Source organism: Natator depressus, chromosome 2 (genome assembly GCF_965152275.1).
Source record: "Natator depressus isolate rNatDep1 chromosome 2, rNatDep2.hap1, whole genome shotgun sequence".
NCBI classification, from domain to species: domain Eukaryota; kingdom Metazoa; phylum Chordata; order Testudines; family Cheloniidae; genus Natator; species Natator depressus.
In genome coordinates this window covers 244,084,846-244,102,533 of record NC_134235.1, presented here as the reverse complement: position 1 = coordinate 244,102,533, position 17,688 = coordinate 244,084,846, and the positions used below count along the sequence as shown (strand labels likewise).

At 42.7% G+C, this 17,688-nt stretch overlaps 1 protein-coding gene across 3 annotated transcripts in view; it reads right to left on the bottom strand.

The window, feature by feature from the left end:
* The window catches only part of PTPRN2 (protein tyrosine phosphatase receptor type N2), a 1,019,026-nt gene that overhangs the window by 53,185 nt on the left and 948,153 nt on the right, over positions 1-17,688 (bottom strand). For all 3 annotated transcript variants that reach the window (XM_074946270.1, XM_074946267.1, XM_074946269.1), the window contains 2 exons: positions 10,997-11,144; positions 5,116-5,189 (listed from right to left, as the gene is read on the bottom strand). In XM_074946270.1, the coding sequence (XP_074802371.1) occupies positions 5,116-5,189; positions 10,997-11,144 (222 nt within the window). The remainder of the gene's footprint in view (positions 1-5,115; positions 5,190-10,996; positions 11,145-17,688) is intronic.

Genomic DNA, 17,688 nt, shown 5'->3' with positions numbered 1-17,688 from the left:
CCAAGTATGTAGCTAATAAAGCTAAGAGAAAATATCTCAGACAAAAGCAATAGCAATACGCAGTATAGACTGTCTCAGCTGGGTAAGGACTACAGATCCAGCTTTCTATGTGCTCTTAGGGTATGTCTACACTATGAAATTAGGTCGAATTTATAGAAGTTGGTTTTTTAGAAATCGTTTTTATATATTCGAGTGTGTGTGTCCCCACAGAAAATGCTCTAAGTGCATTAAGTGCATTAACTCGGCGGAGTGCTTCCACAGTACCGAGGCTAGAGTCGACTTCCAGAGCGTTGCACTGTGGGTAGCTATCCCACAGTTCCCGCAGTCTCCGCTGCCCATTGGAATTCTGGGTTGAGATCCCAATGCCTGATGGGGCTAAAACATTGTCGCGGGTGGTTCTGGGTACATATCGTCAGGCCCCCGTTCCCTCCCTCCCTCCGTGAAAGCAAGGGCAGACAATCGTTTCACGCCTTTTTTCCTGAGTTACCTGTGCAGACGCCATACCACGGCAAGCATGGAGCCTGCTCAGCTCACTGTCACCGTATGTCTCCTGGGTGCTGGCAGACGCGGTACTGCATTGCTACACAGTAGCAACCCATTGCCTTGTGGCAGCAGACGGTGCAATAGGACTGGTAGCCGTCATCGTCATGTCCGAGGAGCTCCTGGTCGCCTGTGTGAGGTCGATCAGGAGCGCCTGGGCAGACATGGGCGCAGGGACTAAATTTGGAGTGACTTGATCAAGTCATTCTCTTTAGTCCTACAGTCAGTCCTATTGAACCATCTTATGGTGAGCAGGCAGGTGATACGGATTGCTAGCAGTCCTATTGCATCATCTTCTGCCGGGCAGGCAAGAGATGAGGATGGCTAGCAGTCCTATTGTACCATCTTCTGTCGAGCAGCCATGAGATGTGGATGGCATGCAGTCCTTCTGCACCGTCTGCTGCCAGCCAAAGATGTAAAAGATAGATGGAGTGTATCAAAACAAGAAATAGACCAGATTTGTTTTGTACTCATTTGCAACCCCCCCCCACCCCCTGTCTAGGGGACTCAATCCTCTAGGTCACACTACAATCACTCACAGAGAAGGTGCAGCGAGGTAAATCTAGCCATGTATCAATCAGAGGCCAGACTAACCTCCTTGTTCCAATAAGAACAATAACTTAGGTGCACCATTTCCTATTGGAACCCTCCGTGAAGTCCTGCCTGAAATACTCCTTGATGTAAAGCCACCCCCTTTGTTGATTTTAGCTCCCTGTAAGCCAACCCTGTAAGCCGTGTCGTCAGTCGACCCTCCCTGCGTCAGAGCAACGGCAAACAATTGTGCATCTGAGTTGAGAGTGCTGTCCGGAGCAGTCACAATGGAGCACTCTGGGATAGCTCCCGGAGGCCAATACCGTCGAATTGTGTCCACAGTACCCCAAATTCGACCCGGCAAGGCCGATTTAAGCGCTAATCCACTTGTCAAGGGTGGAGTAAGGAAATCGATTTTAAGAGCCCTTTAAGTCAAAATAAAGGGCTTCATCGTGTGGACAGGTGTAGGTTTACATCGATTTAACGCTGCTAAATTCGACCTGAAGTCCTAGTGTAGACCAGGGCTTAGGAACTAGTTCTAAATGGGTCCTGACCTGGGGGGAGAGGAAGGATTGGGAAGTCCCAGGATTTGCTACAAACTAGAATGGCTCAGTCTTTCCAATTTTTCTCTCCATTTTCTGATGAACTGATACCAAATGAACAAATCTAGCTAAAACAAAACATCTTTGGCTTTGCTTAAACTTAAAGAGCTTCTGACAACTAGGTTTCCACTGTAGACTTACAGATGGGTTACTGCTCCCTGGCAACCTCCCACTGCATCACCTTCGGGAATTACATACTCAGTCTGTTGGTTTGCGAACAGTTAAAGTTGAACACAACGAACCATTAAGAAACAATTCTAATCTTGAACAGTTTCCTCCTTTTATGTAACACAGACTGTGCTTGTCTGATCTCCACAGCCTTTCAATAAACCTGGGCCAGATTGTTTCCTCCTGTGCGGTAAACACTCACAAGTTTCTCTTTGTAGTTTTCCCCAGACTGGGCTCGATCCTGCAACACACCGCAGCTCTTGGCAGGACTATCCACGCGAAGGTTCTGTGCCTTTGCACTGACTCTGGGGGCTCCATTCCCACCTATGCCCCGAAGACACCTTTCTCTGGTGCCCCCACCCATCCCATCATCTCAAACTTCAGTGCATTTTCATTTAATAAAAAAGTTTCAAGGAACAGATAACCTAGAGATTTGTATATGGGTCCATTCCCAAGCACTCTGGGTGCTTTACATCTATATCAGACAATGAAGGTCAAACTGCTGGACTCTTACTCACATGAGTATTTACTTACACCACTACTCTTGTAAGTAAGTGCTCACTAATATGAATAAGCGGTTCACAACCTAGTCCTTAGAAAACAGAATATCATGTTTTCTGTTTACAGCTCCCACTCCTGTCTTCAGAGCAAAACCTCTCGAGCCGTACACTTAAACTAAGGCGTGGTCTACACTAGCAATTTAGCTTGCTATAACTATGTCACTCACGGGTGTAGAAAATCCACACCTGAGTGATGCAGTTATACCGACCTAACTTCCACTGTACACAGTGCTAAGTCAACAGGAGGGCTTGTCCTGTCAACATAGCTACCAGCTCTCAGGGCGGTGGATCACCTACACTGACAGGAGAGGCCTTTCCGTCTGTGTAGAAAGCATCTTCACTGAAGCACTACACCAGTGCAGCTGTGCCACTGCAGCCTTGAAGGGCACGGCTACACTGGAGACTTCAAAGTGCTGTTGCTGGAGCGCGCCCGTGGCAGCGCTTTGAAGTGTGAGTGTGGTCACGCACGAACGCTGGGAGAGAGCTCTCCCAGCGCTCCTGGTCATCCACCTCCACAAGGGGATTTGCTCCCAGCGCTCGGAGCCTGTTTACACGAGTGCTTGAAAGCACTCTGACTTGCTGCGTTCAGGGGGGTGATTTTTCACACCCCTGAGCCAGCAAGTTAGAGCGCTATAAAATGTAAGTGTAGCAAAGGCTTTGCAAGGCTTGATCAAACATAACTCATTCACTGTGTCCTGAAGAGAATTAAACAATAAAAGACCAGAAAGAAAGAAGCCTTGAAGCTCCAGAGGCAGAACCTCAGGTCTGGCTGAGTTGTGCACAGTGCACAATGGGAGAGTGAGGGGGTGTGAAAAGGTGGCTTTAAGCCACCATTATGATCCCCTGATCCTCATGCTGACCAGGAAATGGTCCAGTCCCAGACAGATACAGGGCAGCCTAAAGGCTGCTCTAACTTATGCTCAGCTGCCCTTGATCTCAAGGGGCCATCCCAGCAGCTGGGGATCACTGGAGTGCAGTGATACTCTGGTCATTCCCCTCTTCCCGAGGGCAGGAGCCACAAGCAGCTAGTACATCACCAGAAGATTCTCTTACATAGGGGAAATCCTCATGTGGCCAGATCCACTGACTTTTATGGCTGCTTTGCACGACTGAACATTAGAATAGTCAGAACTGGACTGATGGTCTGGTCCCCAGAGTACATATTACGCACAAAATCCCGATACTCCACAGCACCCTAAAAACTGCCAGGAAATTTGGTATCTTGTACTGACTCTCTGGAGAGATTTCAGAGTAACAGCTGTGTTAGTCTGTATTCGCAAAAAGAAAAGGAGAACTTGTGGCACCTTAGAGACTAACCAATTTATTTGAGCATGAGCTTTCATGAGCTACAGCTCACTTCAAGCAGTATGCATCCGATGTAGTGAGGTGTAGCTCACGAAAGCTCATGCTCAAATAAATTGGTTAGTCTCTAAGGCGCCACAAGTACTCCTTTTCTCTCTGGAGAGAGAGTTTCATTGAACTGTTTTATACTCAAGAAAATCAAACCTTTCAAATTCTGCTCAAAATACCAGATGTGTAGCTCAGAGTACAGTCCCAACAAGATGCTGTTTTAGAAAGGGAAGTGTTGTCAATAAAAATTGGAAGGAAACAACCTGTAATGTCAAATCTTTCTGTTGCAATTTGCCAGTTGCATAGTCCACACAAAATGATTTAACTGAGAGAGTAACACTGGAAACTGGTCCAGGAGCCAGTAATAGGATACACAGTTTCACCGAATTCTCCAGCCTAAATGCTTGGTCAAAGTTATTTCCTTCTAATGATTTTCAGTGTCCTAAAGTGACACAAATAAAACCCACCAGTATAAATAGCCCCCCAGCTGGTAGCCTCAGAGAGGCAAGGACTAAGTGGGCCATGAGAAAACACTGCTTCCTCACGCCTAGAGATGGTTCCACCATGTCAGGATTGAGACACCTTGACAGGGCAATGCTGCTCGCTGTGCCGTACCTGTTCTGTAGCTAAAAAACAGAGAGGCCTTTGGCCTCTAAAATGATTGCTCTGGTATCTTTCACGAACAAAATAAACTATGCATATTCAATTTGTGGGAGAAGTACAAGGTGGCATGTTAGAAAGTTTGGAGGGATATGGCCTAAGAACGGCATTGACCTAAATTGGCCTTTGAGTTATAAGATAGGTGGTGGTAAGAGATTTAATTCTCTGCTTTGAGAACAGCAAGATCAGAGGTAGACCCAGATCGCTGCAGAAGTAAATCACTCAGCACCAGGAAGGCAACAGATGAAGGAGGGAAAGAGGACGGGTCACCTCTGAAATTTGAGGAGCAGCACTGACTGGCTTTACAAGAAGCAAAGCCCAGCTCTCTGTGGAATGGAAAAGGTCTGTTGAATTAACAATGGAAAAGGTCTGTTGAATTAAACGTACCATGCTGAGTTGTGCAGTTTGCAAGTCACTACTGTCAGGTACAGGGAAATAATATGTAGATTTAAGACTCGTTATCTATTGGCATTATTGTCCTTTGTCTACAATCTTCAAAGGCATTATGTGCAAGTGTATGGAATGTATGTACTTGCATTCCCAAGCGATGGCTTGAGTCATTAATGTTGGGGGATTGGAGGTAGATATAGACCCAAGCCACTGTTAATTACAGTGGTGCTGGCATCAAGTTAACATATTATATTGATAGGCTAAGGATAAAAGCTGGATTATTTGGATTACTTCACATTGGATACTGTACTTACAATTGGGCTGGCATTGACGTAGTCTGAATTGTCATGGCTATTTTCAGCTTTCAAGCATATCCTGGAATGATCATCTGCAAAGGAAAATAAAATATAGCATTTCCACCCAAATTTTCCACACCTGTAAAGTTAAAAATAATTAAAGGCAAACTAATGTACATTTCAAAAGCAGAGAATGTAAAATATTGTGGGAGAGTTATTTTATTTTAACTACTAAATTGGCTTAGATTTGCTACAGTCCCAACTTCAATCATGAAATGAAAGTCTTTGAAATAAGATTTTAGAGGCTAACTTCCGAAAACATTTTCTCATGGTAACAATCTACCAGATGTGGAACAGTCTCACATAAGAAGAGGGACAAGCTCCATTGCTCATGACATTTAAGACTAGACTAGGAAAAAATCCTCAAAAAAATCTGGAGAGAACAATCCTGCACTTGCAGGGAGATAGACTAGATGACCCAATGGGTCTTTTCCATCTAGCTTCTTTATAAAATGATATTGTTCTGAAACAGAAAGCTGGGAATTAATACATGCAGACCTTGCATTTCTGATTATTTCTAACAGAAACAGCAAAATACAATTTATGGCTGGATTGGGAGATAACAAATTGCCCCAATTAAGGGACAGCACATTGTTGGGCTCTGCTGGAGCAGTGTGGGAGAAAACTTGTGACTCAGAGTCCCTCCCCGACTTCTGTTGGGAGAGAGTAAACTGTGTCCGGTACATACCCAGTACAATACATGATCTGGCGGAACTATCCTGCTCAGTGCAGTAGTTGGATGGAGCCATGCCCATCGAAAGAATTTTGGGGCCTTGGTACATCATGCTCACTGGGGCCCCATTCCCTCCCTTTTCACTTTATTCACACATGTTACAGAAATTTTTATGGTGGCCCCCTGAACTCAGGGACCCGGTACAACCGTTCTGACTTTCCTCCCCTCTCGTCAGACCTGGATAAAGTCAAGGCCCTGCCTGGTCCGCACCCCCTCTCACACATCTGTGGAGCTCTGAGGAGCTCTCTTCCGCTCTCACAGTACTACTGATGAAGGTAGCCTATGCAAGGTTGCAGGGATGGGCTTTTGGTCCTCCTGCATCATCACACTGACGAGGCCATGATTTGGCCCCTTAGCACTAGTAGAATTGTGTCCCAATTTTATTAATTCTCTACACTGCATAACATTTAATGGGACATCCAACAGCACTATTAACACAAAAGGAAATAGGATGAGAAGACATTACATCTGCCTAATTTTATTTTTGAGGGGTGAGGTGAGTATTAAGTATGTAAACAAGATGGAACGACCACCTTGTGTTTTACATTAGATAGATTGGACTTCTCATTTGTATGAGCTTATGAAATGTTATTTACAGCCATTTGATCTCATCAGCAAAATTAACCCAGCAATGGGAGCACTTCTGCCGAAATCCAATTAGAGGTACAAAAATAATGTAGAACGACTGAGCTACTCTTGGCTCCTCTCATAAAATTATTCCATAAGTGGCACATCAACATAAAACAGGAGAAACACCAAAAGACAGAGAAAAAATGCAGTCAAGCTGTTCAACTCAGGCTTCCCAGTGAAACCACTATACAAAATTAAAAAAAGATTTATGATCGAAAACGTGAGTTGTAGTAGATATCTTAGGAGGAGAGATGCGTACTTGGGGTATATCTACATTGGAATCCGAGGTGTAACTGCCGCTCAGGCAGACCCACCTGCACTAGCATGGTTAAAAACACAAGTGCAGATAGCATTAAAGGCGTTAGGGTAGATTGGATAAGCACACTGGGGACCCGGAGGACCTACTCGCAGTGCTGAAGTCTGTGCTGCCATATCTACACTGCAATTTTTAGCCAAGTGCAGGTAAAACTAGCACAGGTATGTCATACCTTAGATTGCAGTGGAGACATATTCAGCTGCCATTTTCAGAATAAAGAATGACAATGCTCATTCTGCTCAAACTTATATATAGAACAGCACAGTAGGGATTTCTGACTACATCAGAGTGTGTCTCTGTGTGTGTGTGTGTGTGTGTGTGTGTGTTTTCTTTACAAGAACTCTAATGTATTATAGATATTTTTACCATGGGCAGCTTTAGGGCCTTGTGACATCTGAGATCATAAGGGTGGTCAGAGAAAACTTCACAACCTTGCTTATTGTAAAGGGTGTATGAAGAAGAATTATTCTGCAATTTTCTGGCTACAGGAAGCACATGGCTTAAATGTGCTAAATGTGCTCTGGAGACAAACCCGCACGCAGCATGGAGCTAAATACGCACTTAGGAGAAGTCTCATCCACTGGAAGGCAGGGCCCCTGAACTAACTAATCAACAAGGAGAATGTGGCACACATTTTTAAGTAATGGATAAAGGAGTGGGACAGTGACTCATTAAGGTTTAGTAAACTGGTGTTAGTTTGACCCTCCAATAGAAAGCTAAGTGTCAGATCAATAACTCTGAGAATCAGTAAATGTTTTTAATTTAATACTTTGTCATGATACACCACATCAATCATGCCATCTTATTATGGTGCCATGGTAGGTTTATTGAAGGGTGAGAGGACTAATATGTTTGTAAAGGGTTTGGTGATGAAATGGAAGAATTCACAAGAAAGCTCCCAGGGTAAGTTATGGACATGTTTTCTTAAGAGTTTGTGCCTATGCTTGCTTTCAGGTGGCATCGATTGTTGGCAATGAGCCCATTATGTTCATATGTGCTTGTTGACACGCCAAAGCCTCCAGAAACTGGTAGTCACTCTCCAAAAAGATGTTAAGTAATTATGGACATATGTACTTTGTGGTGACAATTATGGTAAATAGTGACTGATGCAAGTTCAGTGGACAAATAATTTTGTTGTGAACTGTGTATTGATTAAATTCTAAGCAGAGAAAAGCAGAGTAGAAGCAGCAGCAGAAAAAAGCAGGAAGGAGGAGAAAGAAAGAAACCTGGAGAGGACCCACAAGAAAGTTAGAAAGATGAATAAGGGTGGATACAGAAAGGAACTATGAAAGTGAGAGAGAAGATCGGACAGGCCTAATGCTAGTCATTACTCCAACTAGTTCAGATGTTTAGCAAAGCTTTAGAAGATCCTGTAAACATCAGACTAGTTCTTTGCATTTGCTATTATTCTGGCCAGATCAGAAACGACATGTGACAATAAGACATGTGAGATGGGAAAGTTGACGAAAGGAAGGCTCCCTAACCTGGGGGGCTGCAAAGGAGAAAACACCACACACACTTTTAGCTGGTGCTCTATAAAATTAGGTGTCTTTATCTAACTTAGGTACTGATATAGCCCACAACAGCAATGCACTCAGGATTGCACAATCTTCAATGTATTTATCCTCACAGCACTGTGGTGAGTTAGAGAAATTCCCCATTATTTTTCATATGGGGAAATGAGGCAGAGAGATTAAGTGACATGCCCAAGGTCACACAGAAAATCTGTGGTAAAGCAGGGAATTGAACCAATGTTTCCCAAGTCCCAGATTGGTGTCCTAACCCCTGGATCAGCCTTCCCCATGCTTCATGTGTGATTTTTTTTTTGCTACACTTCCAGAAATACACACACAAAACACTGTACTGAACTGTGGAACTTGTGAACTGTTGAAGTATAAACACTAAACAGCCTGAAGATTATGTAAAGCTACATATGATCCTACTTTGCACTTAGTTCACTTGATATTAGCCAAAAGTTTAACTTTTCTCGCATTTGTATTGAAATCTAGTTAACTTATTTCACAGTACCATTCGTGCAAGGTAAGTAAGGAAAACGTGCATGGTAGAGAATTCATAGAAACCATTATTTTACCAAAAAGTTTACTTATTAAATGAGTCATTTATTTTTTAAACGGGTATATTGTTTTCCTAGTTTTCCATACAAACATATAACCATCAACCGATCAAAATGTAACAGTTGAAGCTCTCGCTCACATTTCTTCGCCTATCACTGAAATATCTCTGGGGTATAACATGCCAGGTTTTTAACGTAGCACAGCAACAATGTTGCTATTTAGGAAAGAAAGTGAAGCTTACTCTGTCCAATTTAGACTACTAGGGGAACATCAAGTCCATTACTAGGCAGAATGCAATTTAAATTTTCCCAGGAAACTGGGTTTTAGCACTCTTACTTTCGCAAAAGTACCAGGGGATCTTTATTGGACTAACAGATCTCCGTTTTAAATCTCAGCCAACTTGTCACCTCTCCACAGCATAGTGTCCCCGATCACTGTACAGTATTGGTTCAGCTTGGACTCAGAGGGAAGAGTCACCTGCTGAGCAACCAATACCATTTCTTTCAGCATCTGTGCTTTCCTTGGCAGCCTTCCACTCAGCTGCTAACCAGGGATGATCCACCTTAGTTTAGGAGATGGGACAGATCACAGCTCAAAGTGGAATGACTGCAAGTCCATACTCACAAGCACACTTTAAGATGATTCATTCTGAGCAGTATCTGTTAACAAGACGTGATAAACTGCTCTATGCTAAGTCAGCAAATATTTTTTCCTATTAGCACTTAAAAGGATGCAAAAGCCCTGCAATTGTTTAGCTCTGGTGGATAAAGTTACTTTTCCAGAACTTGGTGCTTATTACTGCACTTCTGAGATTGAAACTTTTCAATAGGCCTGATTCCAAAGCCCACTGAAGCCACTGGAATCTTGCAATTTACTTCAATGGGCTTTGGGTCAGCTCCACAGTCACAAAAGTGAATTGATAGTGCAAAAGTGACTATTCTCCACTATGTATTCTTCTGCTTTATGTACTCTTAGGAAAGATAGTGCTGGGAAGGGAACCTTGAACATAACTAAGCAGAATTAAAGGGCTTCCCAAGCTGCCATGCACTGAAGGGCTAAATTAAGTAGTAATGTGGCACTATCAACCCTTCAGCTCTAATCCTGGCTCTGACTCAATGTGTTACCTGTCTCCATTTCCCCAACTGTACAATGTACACTTGCATCTGTCATAGGGAAAATCAGTGTTTTCAGAGCGCTTAAAAAATTTAAATAGTTAATGGTAACTGCCAAACCACACAACTAGATTGCATGCACTCTTTGAAATAAAGCTGCCATTGCAGCTGGGGGTCCTGACTGTTCTTGGTTTAGGTTTTGTTCCACTGGTTATTTAATAAAAATTGTGGTCAATTTCTCTCTGTTTTTTATGGGGCTCAGCATTCAGCAAATAATGTTAGTTACCGCCAACGGTGTAATAATCTAGGAGAAAATACATACAGTAGATATGCTGCTTGTATTTATACTCGCAAAGACAGCCTTTTACATAAAAAAAAACACACACACAGATTCTAGGAATACAAATATTGGCCACTTTCAGCCTGGTATTTCGTCCTAAGCCTAACCTAGAACAGCAGCCATTTCCTAAGCTTCGCCAATTAAGCCGATAGGGGCTTACTCACTACAGCTGAGTATCTGATGAACAGATTACTCTGGCTCTCATTACAAACTGCTGGTATTACTGCTTTGCATGAACATGATACCAGCTCATCGAAAGCCAAGCCAAGCTTATTTCTACTCAGTAACCATAACTGCTGATCTTGCACAGAAACTGCATTACAGTGTTTGAAAAGCACACTGGGGGTTGATTTACATGGTACAGCACTTGCTGTCACTGTCCTGAAACGTCGTATGATATAGCTATACATTTTGCAAGGAAACCATAAGGAGACAAGTCAAATGTCTGACAGGACAAACAGGCTGCATATCAAGCAAATATTGAAAGCTGTGATTTTCTTTTAGATAGAAACGAATACTGTTTCGCATAATGCTTTGCCATTCACCTATAACTCTTATAATGCTTTACCAAAAGGTGGTAAGGAGAACATCAAGAAATTAATATATATTCATTCCAATTTCAAGGGTACATACATGTTATGACACTTTGAGAGCGATTCTTCTGGACATTCTCCTCCTTCTGGGCAATGGTCATAGCATTGGGTTCAGCTTGATAAGCACAAAGGGCCTCCCACTCTTTCTCCAGACGATTTTTATTCTTCAAATGGTCTTCCATATAGGACTGAAATGAAAAGAATATACCATCAGGCACCATTTTATATACAGGTTAGCAATGTACTATCCAAATAAAGGCCTGAACTAAAAGAATGTATATACTATATTTGGGGTCGAAAGTAAAACTGGCCCAAACGTAAGGTGGTGCTTACAAAGCCAGAAACCAGGGGTGGTTCAGATCCTGCTCCAATTTTCCAAACTCTCAGAGTTCCAAGGGATTGAATAGGGGAGAAATGGAGAGTGCAGATAAGATGCTTCAGTTTGGCTTATCTGTAGGCGCAGGGAATAAGTGTTGAGAGTATATATACAAATAAAAACAACAGGAATTCTGAACCATATTTGAATAGAGGTGACGATATACGAAAGGTCTTACTGTTAAATCACTGATTTATAATGTTTTTTAAACTCAATTATGACACACAAAATATGACTGTCTAACATTAAAAACAGTGCTTTAGATTTGCTCAGGTGAAATGCTTTTAGGACCTCCCCAGCTCCAGCTCCAGCCCCAGCCCCAGAACATCAACCATAAGCTATTTCCTCTTCAATACCTAGAAAAGTGGATAGGTCCCTTTTAACCTCAGGTCAAGGAATGGAAGAGAAAGGTTACGTCCATTATTCAAACAATTATTGAACATATGATGATCCCATGTAAGATTGTGTGCTCTTCCAGGCAGCATCCATGCCTTACCCTATGAAGTGTTGGTGCACTCACAAGGTGCAACAAACTTGCAGCATTTACAAACGTAGCTGTTAAGAAGAGTATAAAATTGTTGGCCAAACATTTCTGTGATACTACATCATAAAAAATGCCTCTTCCTATCTTAGTAGAGTATAGACAGGAGAGGTGGCTGATTGGATTGTCTGGGGAGAGCTGAGTCTGGGGGAGTGGGAGAGAGGGCTTCCCCTCTGACACCCGGACTCTTGCCTGGTGCCTTCCACACACTCTGCCTCCTATGCCCACCCACTGACCAATTGAGAGGAGGTGAGGAAGCAGACTGGCTCCAGCAAGCCCTCCCTCCTCCTTTTGTGCACTCCCAGGCACTCAGCAGACTTCTTGCTGCTGAAAGTTTCCTCACAGGCCATGTCCTCTAGAAGGTGTAGCTGTCAGAGCTGGGTTTCCAAGCTTGCTGAGGGTCTGGCCAGATGATCTTTTACAAATTGGAATTTTTTCTCTCTCTGCACTAGGCTGGCGAGATGCCCAGTGCTCCTTCACGGCTTGCAGCATCCATAGGCCTCCAAGATGCTGTGAGAAGGAGAGGGGGAGGGGGAGGGGGAGAGAGGGAATAGGGGAAACGCAGCTACCACTGGATATATTGCTAGTCAGGAGGAGAGGAGAGGAAAGCAACCCACCAATACTGAAAAGAAAATAAATAAGGACATTTGTAGAAAAAAAAAAGATTTAGGTGTACCTTAAATGCCACTGAAACATATTAGACTAAAAGAGATTTTTGGAGAGACAGAGAAATAGTAGTGGCTTAGAAACAGACAAGATTGTTGTATCTAAGAGGCCTGAGACAGGGTGAGGAAAAGGGCATTTATGTTGTTAAGCAAAGATTATCCCTCTTAAAGGCAAGTTAGCACATATGGAAAAAGAAAATAAGTGAAAGAGTGGTACTGTACAGGAATCAGGGTACCACAGAACCAAGATCTTTGGGTATTGGAGAGCTGTTTATTATGTGATGGTCAAAGAGCAGATGACAACGGCAATCATTTCTGAGGACAACCAATAGTATCTTCAGATTTTAAACCACGGTCCTGCAATGTGATTCATGGAGGCAGGCCCCTATACCTGTGTAAAAGTCCCCCTCACATCAGTGGGACTCTGTACAGGTATAAGGGTCTGACAATACAGGGTCTCTTTGATCAGATTCCTAAAACGAGGCCTTAGGTAATAAGTAGTTTTCACCACCATCCTACCCAGGGCATTTCCAGTTGCTTCTATTTGCCACCTCAAAGATATCATTTTCCTTTCATTGTTTACATTCTCTGTAAATAGCTGAGTATATAGAACAGTTAAGGTACTTGGTTTTTCAGATGTGTGTGAATTTTAAAACAGCTTATGCTTTTTAAAATGTTTTTTAAAAGGAATAACTTTCTATTCTAGACAAATCTTAATTTTTCCTGACACTTGCCTGTAAACCTTAAGTGAAAATACAAATGAATAAGGAGAAAATGCATTCAAACCCTTGCCTCTAACAAAGACAGCTGTCTCTCAAATCATAATCAACACTTAACTTTGTTCAAACTGATCAGAGCCACACAAACCATTTTCAGTATAGAGCACCAAGAATTAGGAGATGTTTGAATGGCTATATCCAGATGTGAGGGGGTTTCTCTGTTCAGGGAGATCTACTAGTTAAAAACAATCGTGCAAGCAAATGCATTAAAATGAGAAAGAAAGAAAGAAAGAAAGAAAGAAAGAAAGAAAGAAAGAAAGAAAGAAAGAAAGAAAGAAAGAAAGAAAGAAAGAAAGAAAGAAAGAAAAAGAAAGAAAGAGCTTCAAACCACTCAGAAATCAAGAAACTCTGCCATAATTAAGCCACATACTTTAATTTATGGTCCCTTAAAGCAAACCCCATTCCCCACTGCATTTGACTAGACAGGAACTAGACAGGATATTCTGAAACATCCTCATGGGAATTCCTGGGAGTACGCTACACTCACTGGTGTGCTTCTGATATTTTAGAGTTTGTGCATGTCTACTCAAATCCACTCACTAATTAGGATATTTTCATGACACATTCTGCAATGCTTGCTTGGCACAATGGAAGTTCATTAACTGCATATCAAACACACACACTGTTTCACAGTTCCAGAGTAGCACACAAGAGAAAGGGAGGTTGTCACCATTATTTTAATATTACTCAAAGCGCTGTGTACGCAGGCAGTGGCTGATCTCACCAAGGTGCCCACTTCTAGATCTGTCGTCAGCAGTGAGCCTGCAATCCTGAGTGAATTGCTGTTGTCTACAGTGTTGGGTGGAAGCCCAGATTCAAGTCTCCTTGGGCAGTTAAGCTTCATGAGGTTTTCACTTTCCTCAAGCAGAGATGGGCCCAGTGATGCTCCGCATTCATTTGTAGCAGAGCTTACATTTTCCCTTCTATGTCCAGGTAAGTTGTTCTTGCCATTGAGCATGATCCAGGGAAGAAGGTGGATTCAAGAGATGCACCCAGTGCCCACGGTGGGTGCAACGTGTTCTTAAATCAATTAATAGCCTATTTTGTAATCAGCAAGGACATGCCATTTCAAAGTCTCAGTGTACTACATTAGGATTCTGCTAGGGTATAAGAAAGCTGTCCTTTGGGAAGGACAGAGAACTAGCACACTTGGTGGTTGTCTTGTTGACCATACTAAGACAGGTCGGAAGTTCCTGAAAATGGGCAAGTAGCCAACACCTAAAGGTATGGTTGGGGCTTGGTAAGGACTTCCTGACAGGTGGATGTGGTTAACCTGATTCTTGTAATAGAATAGCAGTTAATTTGATACCACACCACTTGGCTGTTTTTATTTAAGGCCTTGCATTTGTGGTGTTTTGTGAATAAATTAAGATTGACAAACCTCAAACTGAAATCCTATAGTACTGATGTATCTCCAAATACACTGTCTTTTCTGTCTGTCTGTCTAGGTGTAGCATGGCCACCGTCTGCTTTCAAAGCACCTATTTTGTTCGAAGCTGTTCAGCAGTTACAAAAGACAATTATTTTTGGCAGAACACTTCCTGTCCTGATCATTGCTTAGAAAAACAGTCCTTTGATGCATTCCGTGATGAATGAGAATGCCTCTTCCAGTAAAAGATCAGCAACTTTAATATGATGGACCTTGGCAGGTTTAATCTAATCTCAAATGTCAGCTGTGAAGAGTGGATTGAATATTATCTTAATCCTTGTGACCAGTGACCACACAAATCCACACCTTACTCCTGATGAGGTGAAATCCATTGCCCTCAAAGTCCAAGTTGCTTTTGATTTCCTTGCACTATCTTTGTAAAAATAAGGATTTGACATGCGAGAGCTTCAGAGTGGCGCAGATTATACCAACCCCCTCCCTCGAAAGGAAGCAGGGAACTCACAGAGCCCTGCATCCTTGTCAGGCACAGGGTTTAACACCTCTCTTCCAAGAAAAGATGCAGCACTACATCACAAACTCCATGGACTTCCCAAGATCTGCAGGGTGCCAAGAGCCATACAGAGCACAGCAGCTGCTCTGGTGCTGCTCCTTGGACAGCATCCCTCCTCCCAAGAACTCCATTAAAGGCAGGAGAGCCCTGACGTGGGCTGGGCTAGGCAGAAATGTCATATGCCCTCTTACTGCATTACATTTCCAGAAAAAACACTTCAGGCATAACTTAGCTGTGCACTGCTACCTCAACCCCAAGTAGCCTGCCCACTCCCCTCTACACTGGAACCACACAGCACTTTCTGCAGTGCCCAGGGGAAGAGGGAGATGTGCGGGCGTGAAAGTAGCTGATCGTGTTTCCACATGGAAAGTTTAGGGAGAAATGCAGAGGGGACCCTCTCCATGCCACTCATAAGGGTTTGGTGTTTTCAGGATGCTGTCATTTCTCTCCGAAATGGGAATTTAGATACAAGAGAATTGGCTCTGTATATTATATTGCATCTGAAATGTCACATTAAACACTGAAGGACCCTTCTTGCAGCAGCTCATTTCCTGCTGTTTCCTCCTGTTTTTTCTTGTTCTTTCCAATTTGACCCTGAGATACTTTTTAAAAAAAATATGAATTTTCCCTTTTGTTGTGATTACCCTGTGGTTCCAAGCCTTGTTTTGTACATTTTGCTGGCACAGTATATCTCATCCCATAGCTTCTTTTCATCCAATCTCTTTGTCTATTTTTCTTCATATATTCCTTTGCTGTTTCTTACACCAATATATTTCTCCTCTTTAAGGAGTAACTCTGTTTTACTTTCACGTCATATGCTTTTTTCATAATTTTTCTGCTTTACTATTTACTCCATAGTGGTCTCAGGGTAGAATTCTTTCCTCCTGCCTGCAGCTCCCAGAATTACAGAAGTCAGAGATGTAAAAAAGACCTAACCTAGCAGTTCCCAGACTGTGGCTCACAACCCCAAATGGTCATGGTCATGCCATCAGCAGACAGAGTCGCAGAGATCCCTACTTGTGCGGACAATGCCACTTTGCTCCGCACAGCATGACCTCACGTATATGGTGTGTGCAAGGTCCCGATCCACAGAGGACGCCATTTTGCTCTACAAAATGAAATCCCCTGCACAGTGTGACCTCGCATGCGCTATATGTAAGAGGTCACACTGTGCGGAAGATGCCATTTCATAGAGCAAAATGGCATCCCCCATGCTATCTGGGGTCCCGGCAGGAAATACTTGATTAAAATGGGGTTGTGGTGGCAAAATGTTTGGGAACCCGGGGCCTAGACAATCATCCAGTGCCTGTCCCTTCAAATGCAGGATTGTTCCCAGTACTTCAGTTGCTAAGTTTGCCCAGCCTAGTTTTAAACATCCAACATCCCAAAGCTTAAAACAGCTCATTATCAGGAAATTATCTCTGACTTTCCACCTAAATCATCTTTTTCCTAGTTCCATTCCATATGTACTAGTTGGATCTCTTTCTACTACCAAAAGGTCCAATCCAGCAAGCTGGTACTATGCAAGGAGCAATTGTCAGACTGAACCCTAAAGAATTCTTCTCTTCCTTGCAATTTACATCCTTTGAATGTATGACAACTTATCTAGCCCCATGTTTAGCTACCACACAGCCAGGTGGGGCATACTATTTAACATTTACGTTATATATTGATCTCTCCAGCTCTGTGATAATTTTTGTTGCCCTCTTCTGACCTCCTTCTAGTTTGTAACCAGTATTTGGGAAATGTGGTACCCTGAATCGAACACAACATTCCAGGTGAGGTAAAGACTCTATTAGAAGGGACTATTAATTTCTTGCTTTTGCATATGCAGCCCACCACTGTACTGGCCTTGCTTACTTTACAAACTTACATCAAATTTGCTGTCCAGTGTAGCCCTTATATTTCTTTCAGCCTGCTCTCTGTCACTGAGTACATGTCCTTTACGATCATTTTCCCTTAGATGTATTCCTGCTTCATCCTTATGCTGGTTTGTGAGCCAGTGGAGCCATGCAGATCATAGGCCCCCACTGGTCACAACTCACCATGTATTTAAGATGAATTTCATTTTATCTGGTGTCTAAGTTTTCAGCCTAGCTATGTGCTTTTGTACTATTGCCCCATCCTCATCCGTGTTCGTAACACCTCCTAATTTAGTCCCACTTGCAAATGTCACTAAAAAGCCATTCCCTCCCACTTCCACATCATAAATTAAGATGTTAAATAAAATAGCACCGAACACCAATCCCGGTGGTACTTTGCTAGATACCACCTCTATATATTGCTGTTTATCATTACTCTGTGTGTACCACCCGTTTGCGTTTCAATCCATGACAGGCCCCTAAAATAATTCAAATTAAGCTTTCAATTAACATTTCATGAGACAGTTTCAATGCTTTATTAAAATCTAAATCTATTACATCTACCATTT